The sequence below is a fragment of the Phyllopteryx taeniolatus genome, chromosome 8, assembly GCF_024500385.1.
Source record: "Phyllopteryx taeniolatus isolate TA_2022b chromosome 8, UOR_Ptae_1.2, whole genome shotgun sequence".
NCBI lineage: Eukaryota > Metazoa > Chordata > Actinopteri > Syngnathiformes > Syngnathidae > Phyllopteryx > Phyllopteryx taeniolatus.
Window position 1 is genome coordinate 26,060,479 of NC_084509.1, and position 18,977 is coordinate 26,079,455.

The window sequence follows — 18,977 nt, forward strand, 5'->3', positions numbered from 1 at the left end:
GGTGGAAAAGGCTTGCCGTGTTTGGCAGTTAACACCCACTGGAATTGCAAATTAGCCTCATTTCAAATGAGTCAGACATTTTTCGGATCGTTGGCTGCTTATTTGCTTGCCGACAAAATTCTGGCACGATGTTGGAATAAAAATTCCTCTGCTCGCTCTTAAAAAAATGCCTTTGTTCCTTTGTTGTGCCAAAGCTACTTTGAACGCTTGAGTGTCTCACAAAAAAAAAACACTCCAAAATTCATTATGGAAGACTTTTGCACAGAAGATCATCCGATGCTAAATCCGCTAGCCTCGCCTCACTGCTGCTAATTGCGGAGGTGACATGACAGACAGACAGACGGACTGATGGTTCATGTGTGATAAGTCTTAGGCAGGCATGTGAGAGTCAGCTGAGCGGCTGGATTCGGGCGTCTTTGCCAGGATGTCAGAAGGAGAAAGTAAGACGCTAAATCTGTTTGGGGAATGTGACCTCTCCTCCAAATCACACGGAGGGTGGCGAGCGCAAGGTCAGAGTCCGGCTGGAACAAAAGAGCCCAGTTCGTTAAAATTGTCTCGCCATCTCTGCGTGCGGTTACTTGGGGGGGGGAAAAAAATGAGGTTAGAGGAAAGAGTAATGCGCCTTTCAGGCCACAGCTGCCTTGCTCGAGTGTCGCGAGTAGGCCCCCAGTCCCAGTTTCTATGCTTTCGTGCGGTCGATTCCTCACACAATGAACTATAGACCCTTTCATTTGTAAACAGTACCATAAACGGCCGGGATAGCAGAAGGCGATTGGCTAACCACTGACCTGACCTGAACTGAAAACGAAGATGAAAACTTTTTGTGTTTGGGTTTGTCCTGCCAGATATGCCCCAAAAGGTTTAGATTTTAAGATTTGCTTCAAAAAATCTCAATTAATCCAGTAGAATTCAGATTTTTCATTCAGTCTTTTTATTTTATTATTATTATTATTATTTTTTTTTTAATTCATTACATCAAGTGCGAAAACGAAAAACTAAACGGAAACACCAGTTGTACTTATTGGTTAGCTTTATTCACAGCACGCACAATACAATATATGAGCATCACAATACAATCAAATATGATTTGTTGTCCATTTCTGATTTTTCAATGTTGACGCTTCAAAAGATGATTCCGTTGGCCTTAACGTCATCCATCAGCAAAGTCAGCTAAACCGCAAGTGTCAATGTGGTCTGATGAGCAGAGCAGCTTTTCTTCTCTTCTTCCAGGCAAACTGCTCTCTAGCTCTCTCCATCGACCGCTGCATGGCGCTCATTTTCAGGGTGGGGGGCAAACTGCTTCTCGACTGTCCGACTCTCTCCTTGGCGGGAACGGGTGTCAACGTCAAACCCGGGACTTCTGAAATCGAAAGGCCACGTTGAATGTCGGTGGACGTAGCTTTCCTCCCCGGCTTCTTGGGCTTGGTTCTCCTCGTGTGGCCGATTACTGGGTCAGGTGGTGTGGTTGTTGTGAGACTTTTCAACAGCACATTTTCAGTAGTTGCTTTCGTCCTTTTATTCCTCCGACCCCCTTCTCTGGACCGTTGTCTCTTCGGAACGCTAACTTTCAGAACCCCGGCTGTAACAAAGTCCGGACTTTGAGCGAGATTAGCGGTGAGCCCCGGCGTCGTGCTTTGAGCGCCTGAATCCAGCCGCACTTTCCTCTTTTTCTTCCTGCCCTTCTTGTCTCCTTTCTCTTGCGATTGGTTTCTTGTGACGTTGGGGGTGCCTGGAGGGCCGGGGACAGGTCGTCCCTCAGCAGGGCGTTGTTGTTTGCGTTGTGACGTCGGGATGGAAGTGGCACTCAGGTTGTCGGTGGAGTCGACTACATGTTGAGAGATACCGATGGCGGGGATGGAAGTGGCGATGGAGTCTATCACAGATTGCGGGATCTCAGGGTACTTTCGTCCGGGGTTGGATGCCAGGATTATTATACTGTTGGCAGTGGAGTCTACACTAGGTCGAAAGATCTCACCAAGGCGTTGACGTTCGAGTTGCGAGGTCACAATGGCATAAAGGTTGTCGGTGGTGTTGACTGCGGGTTGAGGGATCTCCTTTGGAGAAGTCACAAGTTCTTTCTCCTTTCTCTTGCCCTTCCTCGGTCGCCTGTATTTCGACGGAGACCCACCAGGAGGGCTTATTTCTTCTGGTGTCTGAGGTGATGTGACACTGAGGTTGTCGATGAAATCCAGTGCAGGCTGAGGGATCTGTTTGTTAGGATGTTGTTGTGATGTCACTATGGTGGGGATCGAAGTGGCACTTGGGTTCTCTGCAGAGTCTGCCGCAAGTTGAGGGATCTCCTCTACCTTCTCCTTTCGTCTGCCCTTCCTTGGTGGCCGTGTTTTTGACAGAGACCCAGGAGTTGGACCAGTTTCTTCTGCTGCCGTAGGAGTTGTGACACTGAGAGTGTCGATGTAGTCAACCACAGGTTGAAAGATCTTGGCAGTGCGTTTTAGCGACATTGGGGTGGGAATGACACTTAGGTTGTCCGTTGAATCAACCTCCGGTTGAGGGATCTCCTCAACAGGGTGTTGTTGTTCAGGTTGTGACTTCAGTACACCAGGAAAGTTGTCAGTAGAGTCGACTGCAAGTTGGGAAATCTCCTCTGGGGAAGTCAAGGGTACCTTCTCCTTGTTCCTTCCCTTCCTTGGTGGAGACCGAGAAGGAGAACTGGTTTCTCCGGGTGTCAGAGGAGACTCTGCAGTCTCCGTCAGTGGTTCATCCTTCATGATGTCATTGGAAGCCCCTGTTTGACCCTCACTCAGTCTTTGTATGCCTATCTGGTGGTCGGTGATGAAGTTAGTCACAGGGACGTCTTCTCTTTGTGTTTTTCCTCCTGAAGGTGAAACCGTTCCTCTTCCTTGGACTTGAACTTCTTTCTGCTTTCTTTTCCACCCTTTTCCCTGTTTCTTCTTCTTCTTCTTCTTCTTCTTCTTGGCGCTGTCTTTCTTCTTCTTTTTCATCTCCGAGCTTTGCGAGTCTTTGTCGGAGTCGGCGGTGGATGTGGAGGAGACTGTGGCGAGCACCTTGATGAAGTCCTCGGCGGCGGTGACCGTGTTACCGAGGGAAGGGCCCTCGGGGCCATACAAGGTGGCTTGCGTTGCGCTCTCCTGCTTGTTGTCATCCTTCCTCTTGGGAGGAGCTCTGGTCAACACGTCAATGGCAGCGATGCCGCCGTAGTCGTACGGGACGGCGTCTTTTACCACGGCAATGGGCAGCTTCTCGTACCGTTTGCACCTGGTGCCGTTGGAAGGAAAGGCTATGTGAACGTGGAATGCGGGAAGAGCATGCGGTGGAAGTCCAATTCGAGCAAACTATACTTACAATCCGTACCAGTGGCGCTCTGCACACTGCTCCTCGTAGACGAAGTCAAAGCAAGGCGCGCCGATCACGTTGAAGAACGCCTGCCCGACCACCCTGGAGGACGTGTCGTTGACTTGGCGCAGGCAACCTCTCAACCTGTGGAGCGGCACACGGAAATGATGACTCGCAATCCATTTTCAGCGTCGCAAGGAGCCGGAGCCTATCCCTGCTGACGTGAGGCGGACGACGTGCTTTCCGTTTCTTATCCTGTTCAGGGTTGCCAGGTTGCCGGTTGCCGGTTCGAGGCGGACAAATCTCATGAGAATAGACAGATTTATTTGTGCTTGAAGCAGACAATTGAAGTAGAAAAAAGTAAATGGCGCTAAGTTAGGGTTAGACCCGAGGTGGGCAAATTACGGCCCGTTGATCAAATGCTGTCTTAATTTGTTAAACTATTGCGGTTTTAGAGGAATATAACATCAGCTGTCACTTTCTACCACGCATGCTGATTATGCTCACAGCCAATCAACACAGGAACTGATGGCTACAGCTCAGCGGTTAAAATTCAAGATTCAGTCACACAAGACCGTGAAACAGCGCTACAGGAGCTGCAAATCCCAAATGTGATCCTGTCTTAAAAGAGAAGTTCAACTCTCAAACCGGATGAGTACGGAATCCAAGCTGAGTGATGAACACCTCCGTATGAGTTCTGAGAATTGCCACAACAAAACTATCACCAGACTTTTAGGCACTGGCAAAAGTGGTGATCAACAAAACAACACTGTTCCCATTAAAAGTAAATCAAAATCTTCACACTACGATGCCTTTTTTGTTTGTTTTTGTTTTGTTTATTTTTGATATGTAAACATCTGGTCCTGGTTTGCCCCGTCTGTCAAATTTTAAAAGTCAATGTGGACCCTGAGCCCAAAAGTTTGCCCACCCCTGCCTCGGTTAGACGATTGTGACATAATAACTGTGACAGTATGACTCCTCGTCATGCTTGATTTGATTTATTTCATGCTTTTCGGTGCTGTAAGTTTTTTTTCTGGACTCACGCCTCGTCGCAGTCACAGTGACAGATGGAGTACCACTTGAAATTGGTGTAGCCGTATTTGGAGGAGAAGGCGTGGATGACGTGGGGGCAGTGGTCGTGTGTGCGGCAGCAGCGGTCCGTCTCCTCAAATTCCCCTAAATAGACGACAAGAAATGCAGCCAGAGTTGCAAAATACAGCTGATAATAATCATGAACTTAGACTTTGATGGCTGCAACACGTTCGCAAAAAGCTGAGACAGGTGGCAAAAAAAGACTGAGAAAGTGGAGGAATGCTCAACAAACACCTGTTTGGAACATCCCACAGGTGAGCAGGCTCATTGGGAACAGGTGGGTGCCATGATTGGCTAGAAAAGGAGCTTCCCTGAATTGCAAGGAAAAATGGGGCGAGGTTCACCTCTTTGTGAACAAGTGCGTGAGAAAATGGTCAACAGTTTAAGGACAATGTTCCTCAACGTACAATTGCAAGGAATTTAGGGATTTCATCATCTACGGTCCATAATATTATCAAAAGGTTCAGAGAATCTGGAGGAATCACTGCATGGAAGCGGCAAGGCCGAAAACCAACATTGAATGTCCGTGACCTTCAATTCCTCAGGCGGCACTGCATCAAAAACCGACATCAATGAGTGAAGGATATCACCACGTCGCCTCAGGAACACTTCAGAAAACCAATGTCAGTAAATACAGTTCAGTGCTATATCCATAAGTGCAAATAGAAACTCTACTATGCAAAGCAAAAGCCATTTCTTGACAACACCCAGAAACGCTGCCGGCTTCTCTGGGCCCGAGCTCATCTAAGATGGACCGAGGAAAAGTGGAAAAGTGTTCTGTGGTCCGACGAGTCCACATTTCAAATTGTTTTGGGAAATTGTGGATGTCGTGTCCTCCGGGCCAAAGAGGAAAAGAATCATCCGGACCGTTATGGATGCAAAGTTCAAAAGCCAGGTGATGGTATGGGGCTGTGTTAGTGCCAATGGCATGGGTAACTTACACATCTGTGAAGGCACCATTCATGCTGAAAGGTACATACAGGTTTTGGAGAAACATATGCCGCCATCCAAGCAACGTCTTTATTACGGATGCCCCTGCTTATTTCAGCAAGACAATGCCAAACCACATTCTGCACGTGTTACAACAGCGTGGCTTCGTAGTAAAAGAGTGCGGGTACTAGACTGGCCTGCCTGCAGTCCAGACCTGACTCCCATTGAAAATGAATTATGCATTATGAAGCGTAAAATACGACAACGGAGACCCCGGACTGTTGAACAGCCGAAGCTGTACATCAAGCAAGAATGGGAAAGAATTCCACCTCCAAAGCTTCAACAATTAGTGTCCTCAGTTCCCAAACGTTTATTGAATGTTGTTCAAAGAAAAGGTGATGTAACCCAGTGGTAAACATGACCCTGTCCCAGCTTTTTGGGAACGTGTTGCAGCCATAAAATTCTAAGTTAAGGATTATTTGCGAAAACCAACCAGTTAAATATAGGTTGAACATGGTTTGCAAATCATTGTATTCTGTTTTTATTGATGTTTAACACCACGTCCCAACTTCATTGGAATTGGGGTTGTATTTATGCGCCTGTATTTTAATGTTGTCATTGCAGTGGTGCTTGGGAGCCAATTATTTTTGGGGGGGCTGGTTTTTGGAGTAAAAAGTTTGCAAACAGTTGTCTAAGGTAAAAGGAGTGGTGCAAGAAAAAAATGCACTTCCGCTTTTCTCTGACAAAGCATTAAGGAACCATTTATGAATGGCAGACAGGCTATCGATACACTTAGAAAAGATCCTTAGTTCATAATTTGATAGAGAAATATGAAGAGAATATTTTTGTTGGAAGATATTATTTGTGCGTGTCAAATGTAAGTAAAGTAGTACGTGGTCTTACCTAACTGCTCGTTATGGTCAGCCATGTTTCCAGCTCCACACCACAGCGTCCCGGGATACGTGAAGCCTCTTTTGGATCTGGTCCTCGCCTCCGAGGGACCCCCGGCCCCCCTCCTCTCGGCCTCCAACTCCGCGCGCGCCCCGCCGCGCCCGTGCTCCGGCGGCCTCCCTCGGCTCGGGCTGGCGGCGGCGCGGACCGCCAGCTCTCTGTCCAGGTAAGACAGAACCACGAAGACGAGCCACCGCATGGCCGAGGGCGAGGGCGAGGGGGCGGGCGACGCTCAGCCGGTCTGGGGGCTTTTTAGGGCTGTGGACGCCCTCCCACTTGTGTGGTGTGACGATTAATACTTTGACCGCACTAGGAGGAGTTAGCTTCTTATAGACTAGATTCAATGTGAACATGGGTGAGGGGAAAGCATTGAATGCACTGACAGTTGACCGTGAGTAACCTACCAGCCCCCCCTTCTCCAACTACACGACCCCCCCCCCCCCACTACTAACCAGTATTTGGGACACTGAAAAGAAAAAAAACATTACAAGTAGAGAATGCAATTTGTGTGGACGTAGCATGTGAATGCTGAAAAGTTGAATTGAAATGCTGTGGAATGAATTGAATTGTTAAAATGTAGAATGTGCGACGTGGAATGCTTTGAATAGGTCGAGAAAGGTTTGGGAGGGGGAGGTCGATACAGTATAGAAAAGACCTCTGAATGGTTTTGGGAAATTGGGGAGTCGGAATAGTTCTCAAGATGTCCTGAATCAGCGGAACAGTTTGAAGTTGGAATCGGTGAGCAATGTAAAGGTACAGTATATAATATATCGGAATTTGCGAATTGTAAAAAAAAAGAAAAAGTGCAGCGTTACGGGAATAACAATAATGGGAAAAAAACGTACACTTACAGAATTGTTTTTTAAGGAAATGTAACTTTTTTTTTTTTGTTCAAGAAAAGCTTTTTTTTCAAGGTGAAAAAAAGTTGCAATCTTATGGAAAGTAGTTTTGTTTTTCTTTTTTCAATGTTTTTTTTTTCCCCCCAAGAGAAAAAAAGTTATCTTTCAGACGGGTTTTTTTTCCCCAAGAAAAAGTTGTTTTTTCTCTAAGAAACTACTCTTACAGGAAATGTTATTTCTTTTTAAATAATAATGTTATGCAAAGTATTTTTTTTAATTTCCAAGAAGAAGTTGTAGTCCTACAGACCATAGCCCCCCCCCCCCAAAAAAAGAAACTGTACTTTTTTTTTTTTTTTTTTTCTCTCAAGAAAGTTGTAATATTTTTCCCAAGAAAAAAAAAAAAAAAGCTATAATTTTCTTTCTCCGAAAAGGACTTTAATGACATTGTATATTTTACATATTTTTTTCTTTTCAGTCTGACCCTAGTATTAGCATTAGCACACATTAGCAAACCCCCCTCCCTCCAAAGTGGAGATTTACTTTGGGAGCTCTCACGGAGGTCCCCGCTTCGCCATGGAAACAAGCATGAATCGGCCATGAGCGCCATCACAATGCAGGACGGGAAAAAAAAAAAGTCTTTCTTTTCTCCTGTTGTGGAATGTGCGCCGGGCAAAAGCACACCAAGTGTAAACATCCGACGCGTAAGTGAAGCACAACTCTCTCACAACTTCGTGCGCTCAATGTTGGAGATGGAATTATTTTTATTTTTTTTCTGTTTCTGCTTCACATCTGTGTTGCATTGGAGTCCCACGTGGGAAGTGCTGTTCCCGACTCCGTCGCGCTCTTTTGGGCCTCTGCGTTGCTGAGTGTGCAAGAAGGGGAAACAAATCTCTTTCCTATCGTCATCTTTGTAATCCAGTGTGCGGTCACATAGCCGCTCTTGGCGGGCACAGGATCGGGCGCAGGCGCAGGCTCGGGCAGTCAACCTCTCCTCCAGGCACAGGAATCCGATTGGCGGAAGGCGGAGACAAATGATGTCAAATCGGCAGAGGCAACATTCGACTCGCCGTGGAGGTGATTGGGGAGGGGGCAAGTGTACGTCAATTGTACTAAAGTGATATGTACCGCCCTCTAGAGGACAACATTGGACAGTGCATCTGTGGAACTTCCCGACACACTGAATCGCAACGCGTGTGCAAAAAAAGTGCTTTATTTTTTATTTTTATATATATATCTCCTATGAGAATGAAGTCGGGTAGTTTACATTCTATTCTGCAGTGCATAATTTCTGAGAATAAAGTTGTATTAAAAAAGTTTTTTTTTAAGATTAAAACAATTATTGAATCTTTTTGAAAAGAATATTTTACTGAAAAATCTGCATTACAAGTCATTTTAGATTTTATTTAAAATGGTAATTTATTTTCTAGTTTTCTAAAAGTGCAACGAGTCCGAGTTACTAATTTAAACGTTGCAGGCAGCCCCTCCCGCCTCCCTCGTGGCCGCTGCATTTCACTCCCCCCCTCCCTCCCCTCAGATCCTTTCAGCGCCATGGACGTGTTGGAGACCCCAAATGAGCGTCCCAAAGCCTGGTATCTGGCTCTCATGGCCCCCAACACCAAAGGAGCGGCGTTCGCCTGGCTGGACCCGTCCAGACTGTACTGCAACTCGCAGGTAGTGTCACCCCCCCCGGCGGCACGCAAACGACACGGGAACGCGCCGACTGAGCGTCTGTGACCCGTCCCAGGCCCTGGCAGACTGCGTGGAAGACATGCTGGGCCCCTTCCGCCACGACGCCATCGACCTGGTGGCCGGCATAGACGCCATGGGATTCATTCTAGGTACCGACTTGACATTAAAATAAAAAGACACTCTGTTCATCCGTTTGTGTCAAAATCTGGGAATCTCGAAAGTGTGAAAGCGAAAATGCCGTTCATGCGTATTTTTTGTTTTGTTTTTGTGTTTCGTTCGGTGGTGAATATCGACACTTTCAGATTCGGGTTTTGCCTGTGAAGTCTATACTTCTGCTTGACGTGAAAAACAAACCTGTCAAGGGTTGAAAAATAAGCAATATAAAAATAAATATACAAGAATCAACCATCAGGTGTTCCCCCTTCAAACATTGACAATAATTTTTTTTTTTTTAAACAAAAAAAAACTATTTTAGAAGAATCCAGTCAAAAAAAAGTTTTTTTTTTTTTAATTAGTGAAATGTTTTTTGTTTAAAAAAATAAAAAATAAATAAAAAAAAATACAAATGCTGTAATTTTATGAGGATATAGTTGTTGTTTTTCTTATGGAGTTTTGTATTTTTTTTTTTTTTTTTTTTTTTTTTCCTTTTTATCCCCCCCCCCCCCAAGGAAAATGTGTAGTCTTACAACAATAAAATTTAGCCAAGAAAAAGAATTGGAAAAGTTTCAATCTTGTAGCATCACCATACCAACATAGAGTAAAAACCAAAATATGATTAAAAAATATATAATAAAAAAAATATATTTTTGAAAATAGGCCAATTTTTGTGAGAATAAAGTTGTTTTCTTGAGATTTGTTTTAATCACATAAGTCTTTTTTGTTTTTTTTCTCTTTGTCAGAATGTTTTCTTTCCCCCAGTAGTCACAATTTTACGCGAATACTGTTGCATTTCTAAGCAACATTCTCTTAAAAATGTGACTTAAAAAAAAAAAATATATATATATAATTTGGTTAAAAAAAAATAAAAAATCAGAGGCAATCGGGCAATAAGTGAAAGGGTTTTAGGGTTACTATGGTCCATCTCCAGAATTAAACCCTATCGAGCATGTCCCCAAAACAAAACTTTTGCTCACCTAAAAAAAATGTGTTGTGTTGTTACAAATATGCTGTCTATCCAGGTAAAAGTTGAACTGTCAAGTAACTATCTTGTCGAGTTACCCCAACGGAACCGTTCTCAGTCTTGGGCAACAATTAAGCACCAGACCTCGGTATTCCACTACTTTTGCAGTTGAGTCACCGTACATTGGCCTTCTCCTATGTCAATAAAGCTAAGCCGCTGCCAAAAGGACTAAATTTAGTCCTGTAAGAAGACCCCCTCGCCTCTACTGACGGGTCAGTACATTTGTTCAGTTGTATTCAAGAACTGTAGAACGTGATTCTATTCATGCACCACAGCCCAAACGAAACAAATGTCTGTTTGCTTCCCGGTGTTTGTTTAAACGTTCGCCTGTCGGCAGGGGCGTCTATCGCCAGCACGCTGGGCAAAGGCTTCTTGGCGGTACGCAAAGCCGGACATCTTTGCGTGAGCGCCCAGCAGCAGACGTACGGCGACTACACGGGCAGGGAGAAGACCATGGAGGTACGAGACGATGTGCTCAAACCAGGTGAGCTGCCGCCCGAGTCGATTTACCAACTTCTCGGTACGAAGGGAGGCGGTTTTGTTTGTTTTGAATCACTGAACTACCGGATGCAGTCGTTGATGTAACATGGCTCCGTGGTTGTGTACATGCTAGATGCGTTGCCGATCATTTGTTGTGCGTGTTGCGGCAGACCACAGTAAATAAATCTCTGTGGCTTGCCACTCTGAAAAGTCAAAGTCCTGGACAGCAGTTTTCTATTGAAACCTCTCTCCCAGTGCTTTGCCGCCATTTTGCGGCTCCCCTTTCGGTACTTGCGTTCGGTTTCCTGTGTGTAATTCCGTCCAACCCTGAATGTCCTCAAGGTGTGAGGGTGTTGTTAGTGGACCAGTGGATCGAGACCGGAGGAACCATGATGGCCGCCATCCAGCTGCTGGAAAGGATGGGCGCCACCATCGTGGGTAAACTGACTTTCATTGGCCTTTATGCCTTATTTTTACTCGTCTTACATGAAACAGTCTCAGAATTTTTATGTTTATTTTGATGTTTATTCAAGTATATTGTGACTTTTTTGTCCCTGATTCAATACTAATAAGAAAATTCTCAATTTTATGACTACTATTCTAACGATACATTTTCCTCAAACTTTAGAACTTTGTTGTTGTAATATAACAACTTTATTTCCCCATTACATTTTTATCAAATTATAATATTACCATTTTTTTTTTTTATTTTACAAATTTTGGAGGGCAAAAAAAAAACTTTTTTTTCTTGTAATTGAATGACTTTCTTTTTGTAAAAGTAAAATGTTTTCTCATACTAGGAACAAATTTATGATCCTAACATTACCATATTTTTTAAAAAACAAAAAATACATATTTTTTCATAATTAAGGTTTTTGTCTCATATAATTATGACTATACCCTTGGAAAAAAAAATGTCACCCTTGTAATTTCCTACCTTATTACCTTCTCCTCCTGAAAAAAAAAAGACTTTTTCTCCCTGGTAACTTTTTTTTTCCTCAATAGATAAAAAAAAATAAAAATAAATGTTTTTCCTCAAAATGTAACCACTTTCACTGCAATTTGGTTCATATATATATTAATCATATATGTATATATGTGAGTTGTCTGTGTCCATTTTTGTACGTTTGTTGGGCAGGCGTCGCCGCCGTGGCCATGGAGAACACAGAAAGAGGCAAGTGGATTAAAGACAATTACAAGTGCTCGCACTGCATCCCTGAGGAGCTCCAAAGCCAAATCGATCAAAAACATTTGGACTCCTTCAAAAGCTTCACCAAGTGAAAGGCCACATTCATATATAGAATATATATAGTCAATCACTTGACTACATGTTCCACAACATTCCTTTCAAAGAAACCATTTTATTGAACGTCATGTAATAATTGTATTAATACGAGGGAACATTTCAAAACGTGTTCCGTTTTTAACACTCATTGGCAACAAAAGAGCACATTCGGTTCAACTCACTCAATAAAGTTACTTGCGTCCCTTTTACTTTTGACAGTGTTGTAATGTATATGTAATTGACATCATTTTAGTGAGGTCATACAGCAAACCTTTCAGAAATAAAAATGGAAAAAAAAAAAAAAAAAAAAGCAGGTAAATAGTTGCTTTTACTTTTGTATATGCGATATTTGTTCACGAGCCAGTCCCTCAATGATCATGTTAACTCTGTCTGAATTTCCATCTTGAACGCAAGCGCTATATATTTCAAAAAGTACCTTTTTCTACGCATTTTGTTCACATGTAAACTGTGATCTACGTCACCCAAAAGGAACACATGAGGGGGGAGGGGGGCGGGGGGGAACAAATCTTGGATGGTCGACTTCAATTGTTGTTTCAACACTTTTGTGTCGGCAGAAGTTGTCTGCGAGCGTGGTCTCTGTGCATGAGTCACCGTTATTTAGTGCATTTACTTCGGATATTGTTTCTACATGTCCGCGTTCGCACTGGTTTGGTTAGCGGGAAAATTAAGAAAAAATTCCATGGGTACATGAATGCATCACAACAAACCAAATGAGTGACGTCTCCCCGCCTCTTACTGGTCATGGTGAAATAAAAAAAAAAAAAGTACATTTTTTGAGAATTTAAAAAAAAAAAAGTACACTAAAGTATTATTCTTTTTAGAAAGTCTTTTTTTTTTTTTAAAGCAATCTACTAAATAGAAAAACTATTTTTTTTTTTTGGAAAAAGCAATGTTTTTCTTGAAAAAAGAATGTTCAAGATTTAGGTTTTATTTTTCAAGGGAAAAAGTAGCACACGAGTATAGTCAAGTTCTCGAAGTTTTTTTGGGGGTTTGTATTTTTCTCTTATTTTTTAGACTTGACACTTTAAATAATCAGGAAAAACACAGTACTCTTACAAGAATGGTCATGTTTTTCCACGTTTCGCAAACTAGTCGGGATAAACCTTTTCCTGTTTACTTCCTTGTGACCAATAAGAGAAGAGAAGAGAAGAATGCCACTTGGTTCGTGTGCTGCATTTAGGTGCGCTTGGAATTTTGAATGTCAATCGAAATGGGGAACTCATTTTTCCCAATTTGGACCGGAGAACGTCAACGACAGCTCCCTAGATCTCCTCACTCTATCGGGTAAAGGCAGTTCTTGTCGCTTTTTCAGGCTTGCGATTGGCTAAAATGGCACTGGGCGGGCTGAAAATATGTTTTTTGTGCGGCCAGATATTCCAACTCCCAACGCGCACGTCAACTCACGAGTCAGCGCGGCGTGAGGAAAAGTGGTCTTCGGGCCAGGAAAATGTGACAGCACCTCGCTCCTGGCGTTCCCCGCAGCTTTGCGAAGCGTCTGCCTTTGAACGCGGCGTCACTGACAGCAGGCCGCCTGCTGCTTCTTCTTCTTGGACTTGGCGTACAGGTTGCTGCTGTTGCTCTGGATTTCTGCAAGGAGCACAAATTTGCGACAGGCTTGTACGCAGCTCACCCGACGGAGAAGATGATGTTTCATTTGTACTTTTTTTGGGGGGGGTACTCACTGATTATGTTGCCTATTTGCCTCGTTCCGCTCTTCTCCAGCTCGGCGAGAACGTTGATTTCGAACGCCAGCGACGCCACCCGGAAGAAGAACTCCTTCACGTTCTCCCCTGCAGCGCACATATTGAGGATGTGGTCATAAGGTCAGGGGTTATACCGCTCGCTAGGACGGCAGCATTCTATAAAGATGTATTCAAGGCGCGGTGTATATTTTTGAAAGGAAAAAAAAAAAAGTATAAAATACACAAAAAACACGGACGGGCATTTGTTGAGAATAACGTTTTTTTTTTTTTTTTTTTTTCCAAAGATAAAGTAATAATCATACAACAATTCTTGTCTTCAATTTCGAGAAAAAGCGCAATTTTTTTTTCAGCAATACAGCAGAACCTCAATTCACAAAGGCCTCAATTATCGAACGATTCCGTTTACAAACCACAGAACGGACAAAACCTCCGCCCACTGGGCGAACGTTTCACTTGTCCATTCTGTGCCAGGCAGCGGCGCCATTTTGTGCTGCGAGCCAAGAAGTCCAAGTAAAATGGATTTCACGCCTTTCCATGTTCTTCACGATTGTCGCAACCGCTTTTTTCAACTCGAGGGGTTTTGTCATTTCCGACCGGCCGCGAAGAACTGGACGTGACGCTGTTTGGGTGCGTGCCGGTCGCGGTGCGGAAAGGACGGTTTTGTCACTGCACATCCAATAACATCGGTTCCCGCATGGCCTGAACTCGTACTAGCTTCAAAATGCGAGTCTCCGCTCTGGCAACGCACGGCGAGGATTATGAATTTTCATCTCGTCGCACGGCCGCTTTGATTTTTGCGAACACTCGTCCATCCGTAAGTCGCATTCACCTGTGAGCGACGACAGCGTCCAATACTCTGCCCGCATCTCCTGCGCCACCTGGAGGGCGTCCTGTTCAATCAGAGAGTACTGGGCAGGAGACTGCAAGACAAACAACGTCACGTCACACCGGTCTCCAATTAAAACGCTTTCAATAATTACTACTGAGATTTTTGTCCAGGCAGGCAGCCAGAATATTTGGAGCAACACGGCTCCCAAAACAAAAGTCAAACAAGAAAGTGCCGCCGGAAGCTGGGCCACGCGGTGCCAGGAAAAGCTCGCAAATCCACAGGCGGCGGACGTACGCTCATGTCTTTCTTGGTGCCGACCAGGAACAGCTGGACCGCCGTGGGGTCGTTCTCTCGCAGGGCGTCTTCGAGCCATTGCCTGAAAAGGAAAGCACACCGACGACAACTCACTAGTTGCCTCGTGTCGTGTCGCATGCTAACCCGGAACCGACCCTAACTCATCCCAGCCTAACCCTAAAGTCAACCGGAACCAACTCTACCCTAACCGATCACAGCCTAACACTAAGACAGGAGTAACCGAGCTTTTTGAAACCGAGAGCTGCTTCTCGGGTGCGGATTCATTACAGGTGTGATACACACTTCACAAATAACACATTTGCTCCAAATTACCTTTCATAACAGCGCCGTTAATAATTCGAGAGAGAGAGAGAGAGAGTGAGCGCAAAGTCAACGCAATAGTTACCTGCTGTGTTCCAAAGACTTGACGTCGGTAACGTCAAACACGATAATCACGACTGCAAGAAAAACATTGTGACATACACGACACACTTTGAGTAGCACGTACGAATAGACCTTTTCAGAAAAGGTCGATCGGTGAAGGTCGCCCTTCACTCACCCTGAGCTCCTCTGTAGTACGTGGACGCGATACACTTGAACCTCTCCTGACCCGCCGTATCCCACCTTAAACGAACCGGGGGAAAAAAAACAAAACAAAAAAAAAACACAAGAGTTATTGCGGGATCGCGCTCCGGCGCCGACTCTGCGATTCATTTAGCGGCCGAGACTTACAGCTGCAGGCTGAAAGGAACACCGAGCACCTCGAAGCGCTCCATCTCAAAGTCCACGCCGATGGTGGCCTTGTAGTTCTTGTCAAACGCGTCCTTGCAAAACCTGAGCGGGACAACATGCGAGCTGTTAGAAATCGTAGGCGAATACAGAGTGCGATGGGAAAAGCATTCGCAATGTTGATCAACTCGTGTACTCGGCTTGCTATGTGTTAGCAAGTGCTAGCATAGCATGTTAGCCATTCCCATTTTAAATATCGGACTAGAGGCGACCGATGGAAAACGCTCATCTGCCTTCCCACTCGCAGTATTGTTTGCAATTCGTACATCGAATCTAGAGGCGTCACAGTTAATCGATTAATCGAAATCTCAAGTTACTCGTGAAAGCTCATCGGATCATCTTTTGTTGGATCAAAATACGACATTTGCAAACATCTGCTTTTACTTTGGAAAACAACGATCGACATTTTTTTTTGTAGATTTTCCGACATGTTATGGACCACGCCAGGAACTGAATCATAAACAATTTATGGAGAAAATAACATAGCGTATTTTTCGGACTATAAGTCGCAGTTTTTTTTTCCTAGTTTGGCCCGGGGGTGCGACTTATATGTGGAATTATCAACACATTATGATATCATTTCACCTTGTTTTCACAGTGACAGCCGCAAGAGGGCGCTCTAGGCCTGTGTATCTGTACCTGCTACTTCTGTACCTCTGAAAATGGATTAATTTCAACATTAGCGGCAACGTCGTGCAAAGCTAGCTGAATGTGGGGGGGAAAGATTTTGCAATAATCTTTGGCGCAAAATCATTTTTTTTACCCGATTAATCGATTCAGAAAGCGTTCGATAGTGACAGCCCGAGCAAATCTTACCTGTTAATCAGACAGGTTTTGCCCACGGCCAAGTCGCCCACCACGATCACCTTGGAGATTTTAAACCTGCTGAAACCAAGAAAGGCGGCATCAAGCAGCGAACGCCTCGTCGTCGTCGTCTTTGGTGTCCTCGAACGCACCCGACCGTGCCGGTGCGCTGCTCCTGGCACGCCGCCTTCACTTTGGGGTCGAAGTCGCGCTCGACGTGGAGCGCGGCGTCCTTGCAGAAGCACTACCACAAAATGCGTGGATTAGGGGAATGCTTTAGCAATTATTTCATAATCCTTACATAACGCTCACTGTCAAATTTGACAGCAATACTATTTTTTAAGAGCGGTGTTGAGGATGTAAGCGTTTTACGTGAGGCAGCTGCGGGATGACGCGGTCCTTGCGAACGGGCGGGAACACGCTCATGGTTGGACCTCGTGTCGACATCAAGCCTGGTGGTGAAAGTTTTTGGAGAGAGGTGTTGAGTGCGCCAGGTGCATTTTGGTTTGGTTTGTTTTGTTACACCAAGTACGACCACGAAAAAGACTAAACCCTTCCAAGTACCGCAATTATCACCAACTTGAAGATACGTAAGGCAAAGTAAAAATTGTATGTGACTAAATGTTTCAAAACAGTTTTTTCCAAGGTGAAATGCAAATGTATGGAATTCAAAAGTTCAATACAACCGAACTGCACTTCGGCAATGATTCTTTCAAATACCACTAGAGGGAGCCCAATCTGCAGCAACCCAGAAATCGTGTATTTTCTCAAATCGTGGCCTCTGCTCTTATAAAAATCATTGCCAGGTTCATTGTTCACGAGCAGATGTGGCATCTGTAAAGCTGACGTTCACGGTGGGGTTCAAATAGTTGCAATAGTAATCATACAATTGCTTGTTGTGATTTTTTTTTCCCCCTGTCCAAAACACAGAAAATTAAGTTGGTTTTTTTTTTTTTTATGATTACATTTAAAATAAAATACACAAAATGTGGATTTTTTTTTTTTTTAATGTAGTGATCATCATTTGTAAAAAAAAAAATACACACAGCTCTGGAGAAAATTTAAGAGAACCAACTTTACAAAAACTTGGATTAATGGGGCATTCAGGTCCTACAGGGAAAAAAAAAGAGCAACAAAAATGAACCGATCAAGATTTGGTTCGGCTCCCAAAAGGCATCGCGACCAGTAGCGTCGGTTGCCATGGTGACGCTAACAGACCAGCAGCGAGTCGCCCCTCTTCAAACTTTGCCTGGCTACGAAAAGTTGCCAAATGTATCCAGCACAATACACGACGTGAATCAGTCGCAATATTGTTGAATTGTCATTTTGAAAAGACTTTCGATGTGTGTGGTCCTCGTCTCAAAGAATGCTGCGGTTGGGGGGGGGGGGGCACGGACGGAAAAACATCGGACGGAGCAGACAACTTTAATCGGTTTATCATCTTAACTTTTAATCCGACTGTTCGTCAAATGTGCTGAAGACGACTCATTTACGAAGTTCGTCCCTTCCAACTAACGGCTTTTAAAGGCAATATCGCCCCAAGTGTGTCTTTTTGTAGCGCTATCACACATAAAAAAAGAACACTCGTAGCTTAACACGTAAGTGAACTTAAAAAAAAAAGAGAGAAAAAAAAAACCTGAGTCAGGCAAAAAAAGAAAAGAAAGACGATACCTCAGCGAGACGAGGTGGTGGCGGTGGTGGAGGTGGGGGTCCCCCTCCTTTTTTCCTCTCTTTAAGCTCCAAATGTCATTCAATGCGCGGCCTGCACGGTCGTGCTCATAGCAGCGGTGACAAATTGCGGATTTTTATGGCGAATGTTGGCGAAGAATGCTGAGCGGGGGAGAAGAAGCGCGAATGGGACCGAAAATCTTCAATCCAAGATTCCATTTCGGCGCAGCATAGCGCGTCCCCTGCTGGACGAATTGAGAAATTACCGGAAGTTATGGTGAAATGAGGAAGTGCACCAGACGTGACGTCAAAGGAAATGTTATGGATGTTGATTTAAATATAAGTATAAGTCATATAGGTTAATTATTAATACATTTTAATTGTTCATCACCTATATTTATCATCTAAAATGGCTCTAAAATGTATTTATATTCTTATATTTATTCCCCAAATTCGGCCGTGGGGGCTCTGTACTATGGCTCTGTTCGAGGGGGCGGGGGGGACGCGACGTTCAAATCCTACAGGAGAAACAAAAAAAAATTCAGAATATACTTCACCATCCACTTTAAAAACGTTTGGTTATTGTTGTTACCATGTTTCAATTTAAACGTTAACGTCCGACATGTATATCATATATCACAATACTGGCCAGTGTCAACTATCTTCATGAAGTGGACATTGGAAGTATTTGAATACACTACATTGCGACAATCGGCGATGCTAACCTAGCCAATCCGGCTCGCCCTCCACCGCTTTACCCCGTTGCAAGTTTTTTTTTTTTTAATATATCAAATAGTATAGACTATATAATGTATTTGATCGTTAGAAAGGCCCAAATACACGTAAGTTGTTTGTGAGCATACCTTTGAACGCTTCCATGTTTGTGCTGTTACCTTCAACTACGTGTGTTCCTACCATATAAAGCCAAACCTCTTATGAAACATTAATTTTCAAATTTATGAAACATTAATTTTCAAATCACTCAAATGTAAGTGGGACTATAACTGCATCACACTGTGACTTCTCTGGAGCTGTATAAGGGTTCTAATTAATGGACTAATGACAAATATGTGTACAACAGCACCAGAAACACAATGAAAACGCAATA

The 18,977-nt window shown here is 44.0% G+C and overlaps 3 protein-coding genes across 6 annotated transcripts; 1 reads left to right on the plus strand and 2 right to left on the minus strand.

Annotated features, from left to right (window-relative positions):
• Positions 1-1,012: 1,012 nt before the first annotated feature.
• Positions 1,013-3,488, minus strand: LOC133482079 (mucin-2-like). The gene is made up of 2 exons (XM_061781704.1): positions 3,325-3,488; positions 1,013-3,237 (listed from the first exon to the last, which is right to left on the minus strand). Exon 2 carries the CDS (start codon positions 2,961-2,963, stop codon positions 1,185-1,187), a length of 1,779 nt encoding a protein of 592 aa, XP_061637688.1. The 5' UTR covers positions 2,964-3,237; positions 3,325-3,488; the 3' UTR covers positions 1,013-1,184.
• Positions 3,489-6,226: 2,738 nt separating this feature from the next.
• On the plus strand, positions 6,227-13,289 carry zgc:174895 (uncharacterized protein LOC100126024 homolog). 3 transcript variants are annotated; one of them, XM_061781707.1, is made up of 8 exons: positions 6,228-6,454; positions 8,047-8,222; positions 8,662-8,798; positions 8,872-8,965; positions 10,334-10,480; positions 10,819-10,914; positions 11,615-11,650; positions 13,154-13,289. In XM_061781707.1, exons 1-8 carry the CDS (start codon positions 6,264-6,266, stop codon positions 13,201-13,203), a joined length of 927 nt encoding a protein of 308 aa, XP_061637691.1. In that variant the 5' UTR covers positions 6,228-6,263; the 3' UTR covers positions 13,204-13,289. The 3 variants fall into 3 exon arrangements, with proteins under 3 accessions (XP_061637689.1, XP_061637691.1, XP_061637690.1); XM_061781705.1 differs by lacking the exon at positions 13,154-13,289 and having other exon boundaries at positions 6,227-6,454; positions 10,819-10,910; positions 11,615-11,970; XM_061781706.1 differs by lacking the exon at positions 13,154-13,289 and having other exon boundaries at positions 6,233-6,454; positions 11,615-11,970.
• rab34a (RAB34, member RAS oncogene family a) lies at positions 11,818-18,845 on the minus strand. Of its 2 annotated transcripts, none has more exons than XM_061781710.1 (11): positions 17,873-18,845; positions 16,574-16,653; positions 16,354-16,445; positions 16,214-16,279; positions 15,341-15,442; positions 15,168-15,232; positions 15,015-15,066; positions 14,609-14,690; positions 14,315-14,405; positions 13,465-13,572; positions 11,818-13,369 (listed from the first exon to the last, which is right to left on the minus strand). In XM_061781710.1, exons 2-11 carry the CDS (start codon positions 16,646-16,648, stop codon positions 13,296-13,298), a joined length of 807 nt encoding a protein of 268 aa, XP_061637694.1. In that variant the 5' UTR covers positions 16,649-16,653; positions 17,873-18,845; the 3' UTR covers positions 11,818-13,295. The 2 variants fall into 2 exon arrangements, with proteins under 2 accessions (XP_061637694.1, XP_061637692.1); XM_061781708.1 differs by having other exon boundaries at positions 16,214-16,282.
• Positions 18,846-18,977: the final 132 nt, after the last annotated feature.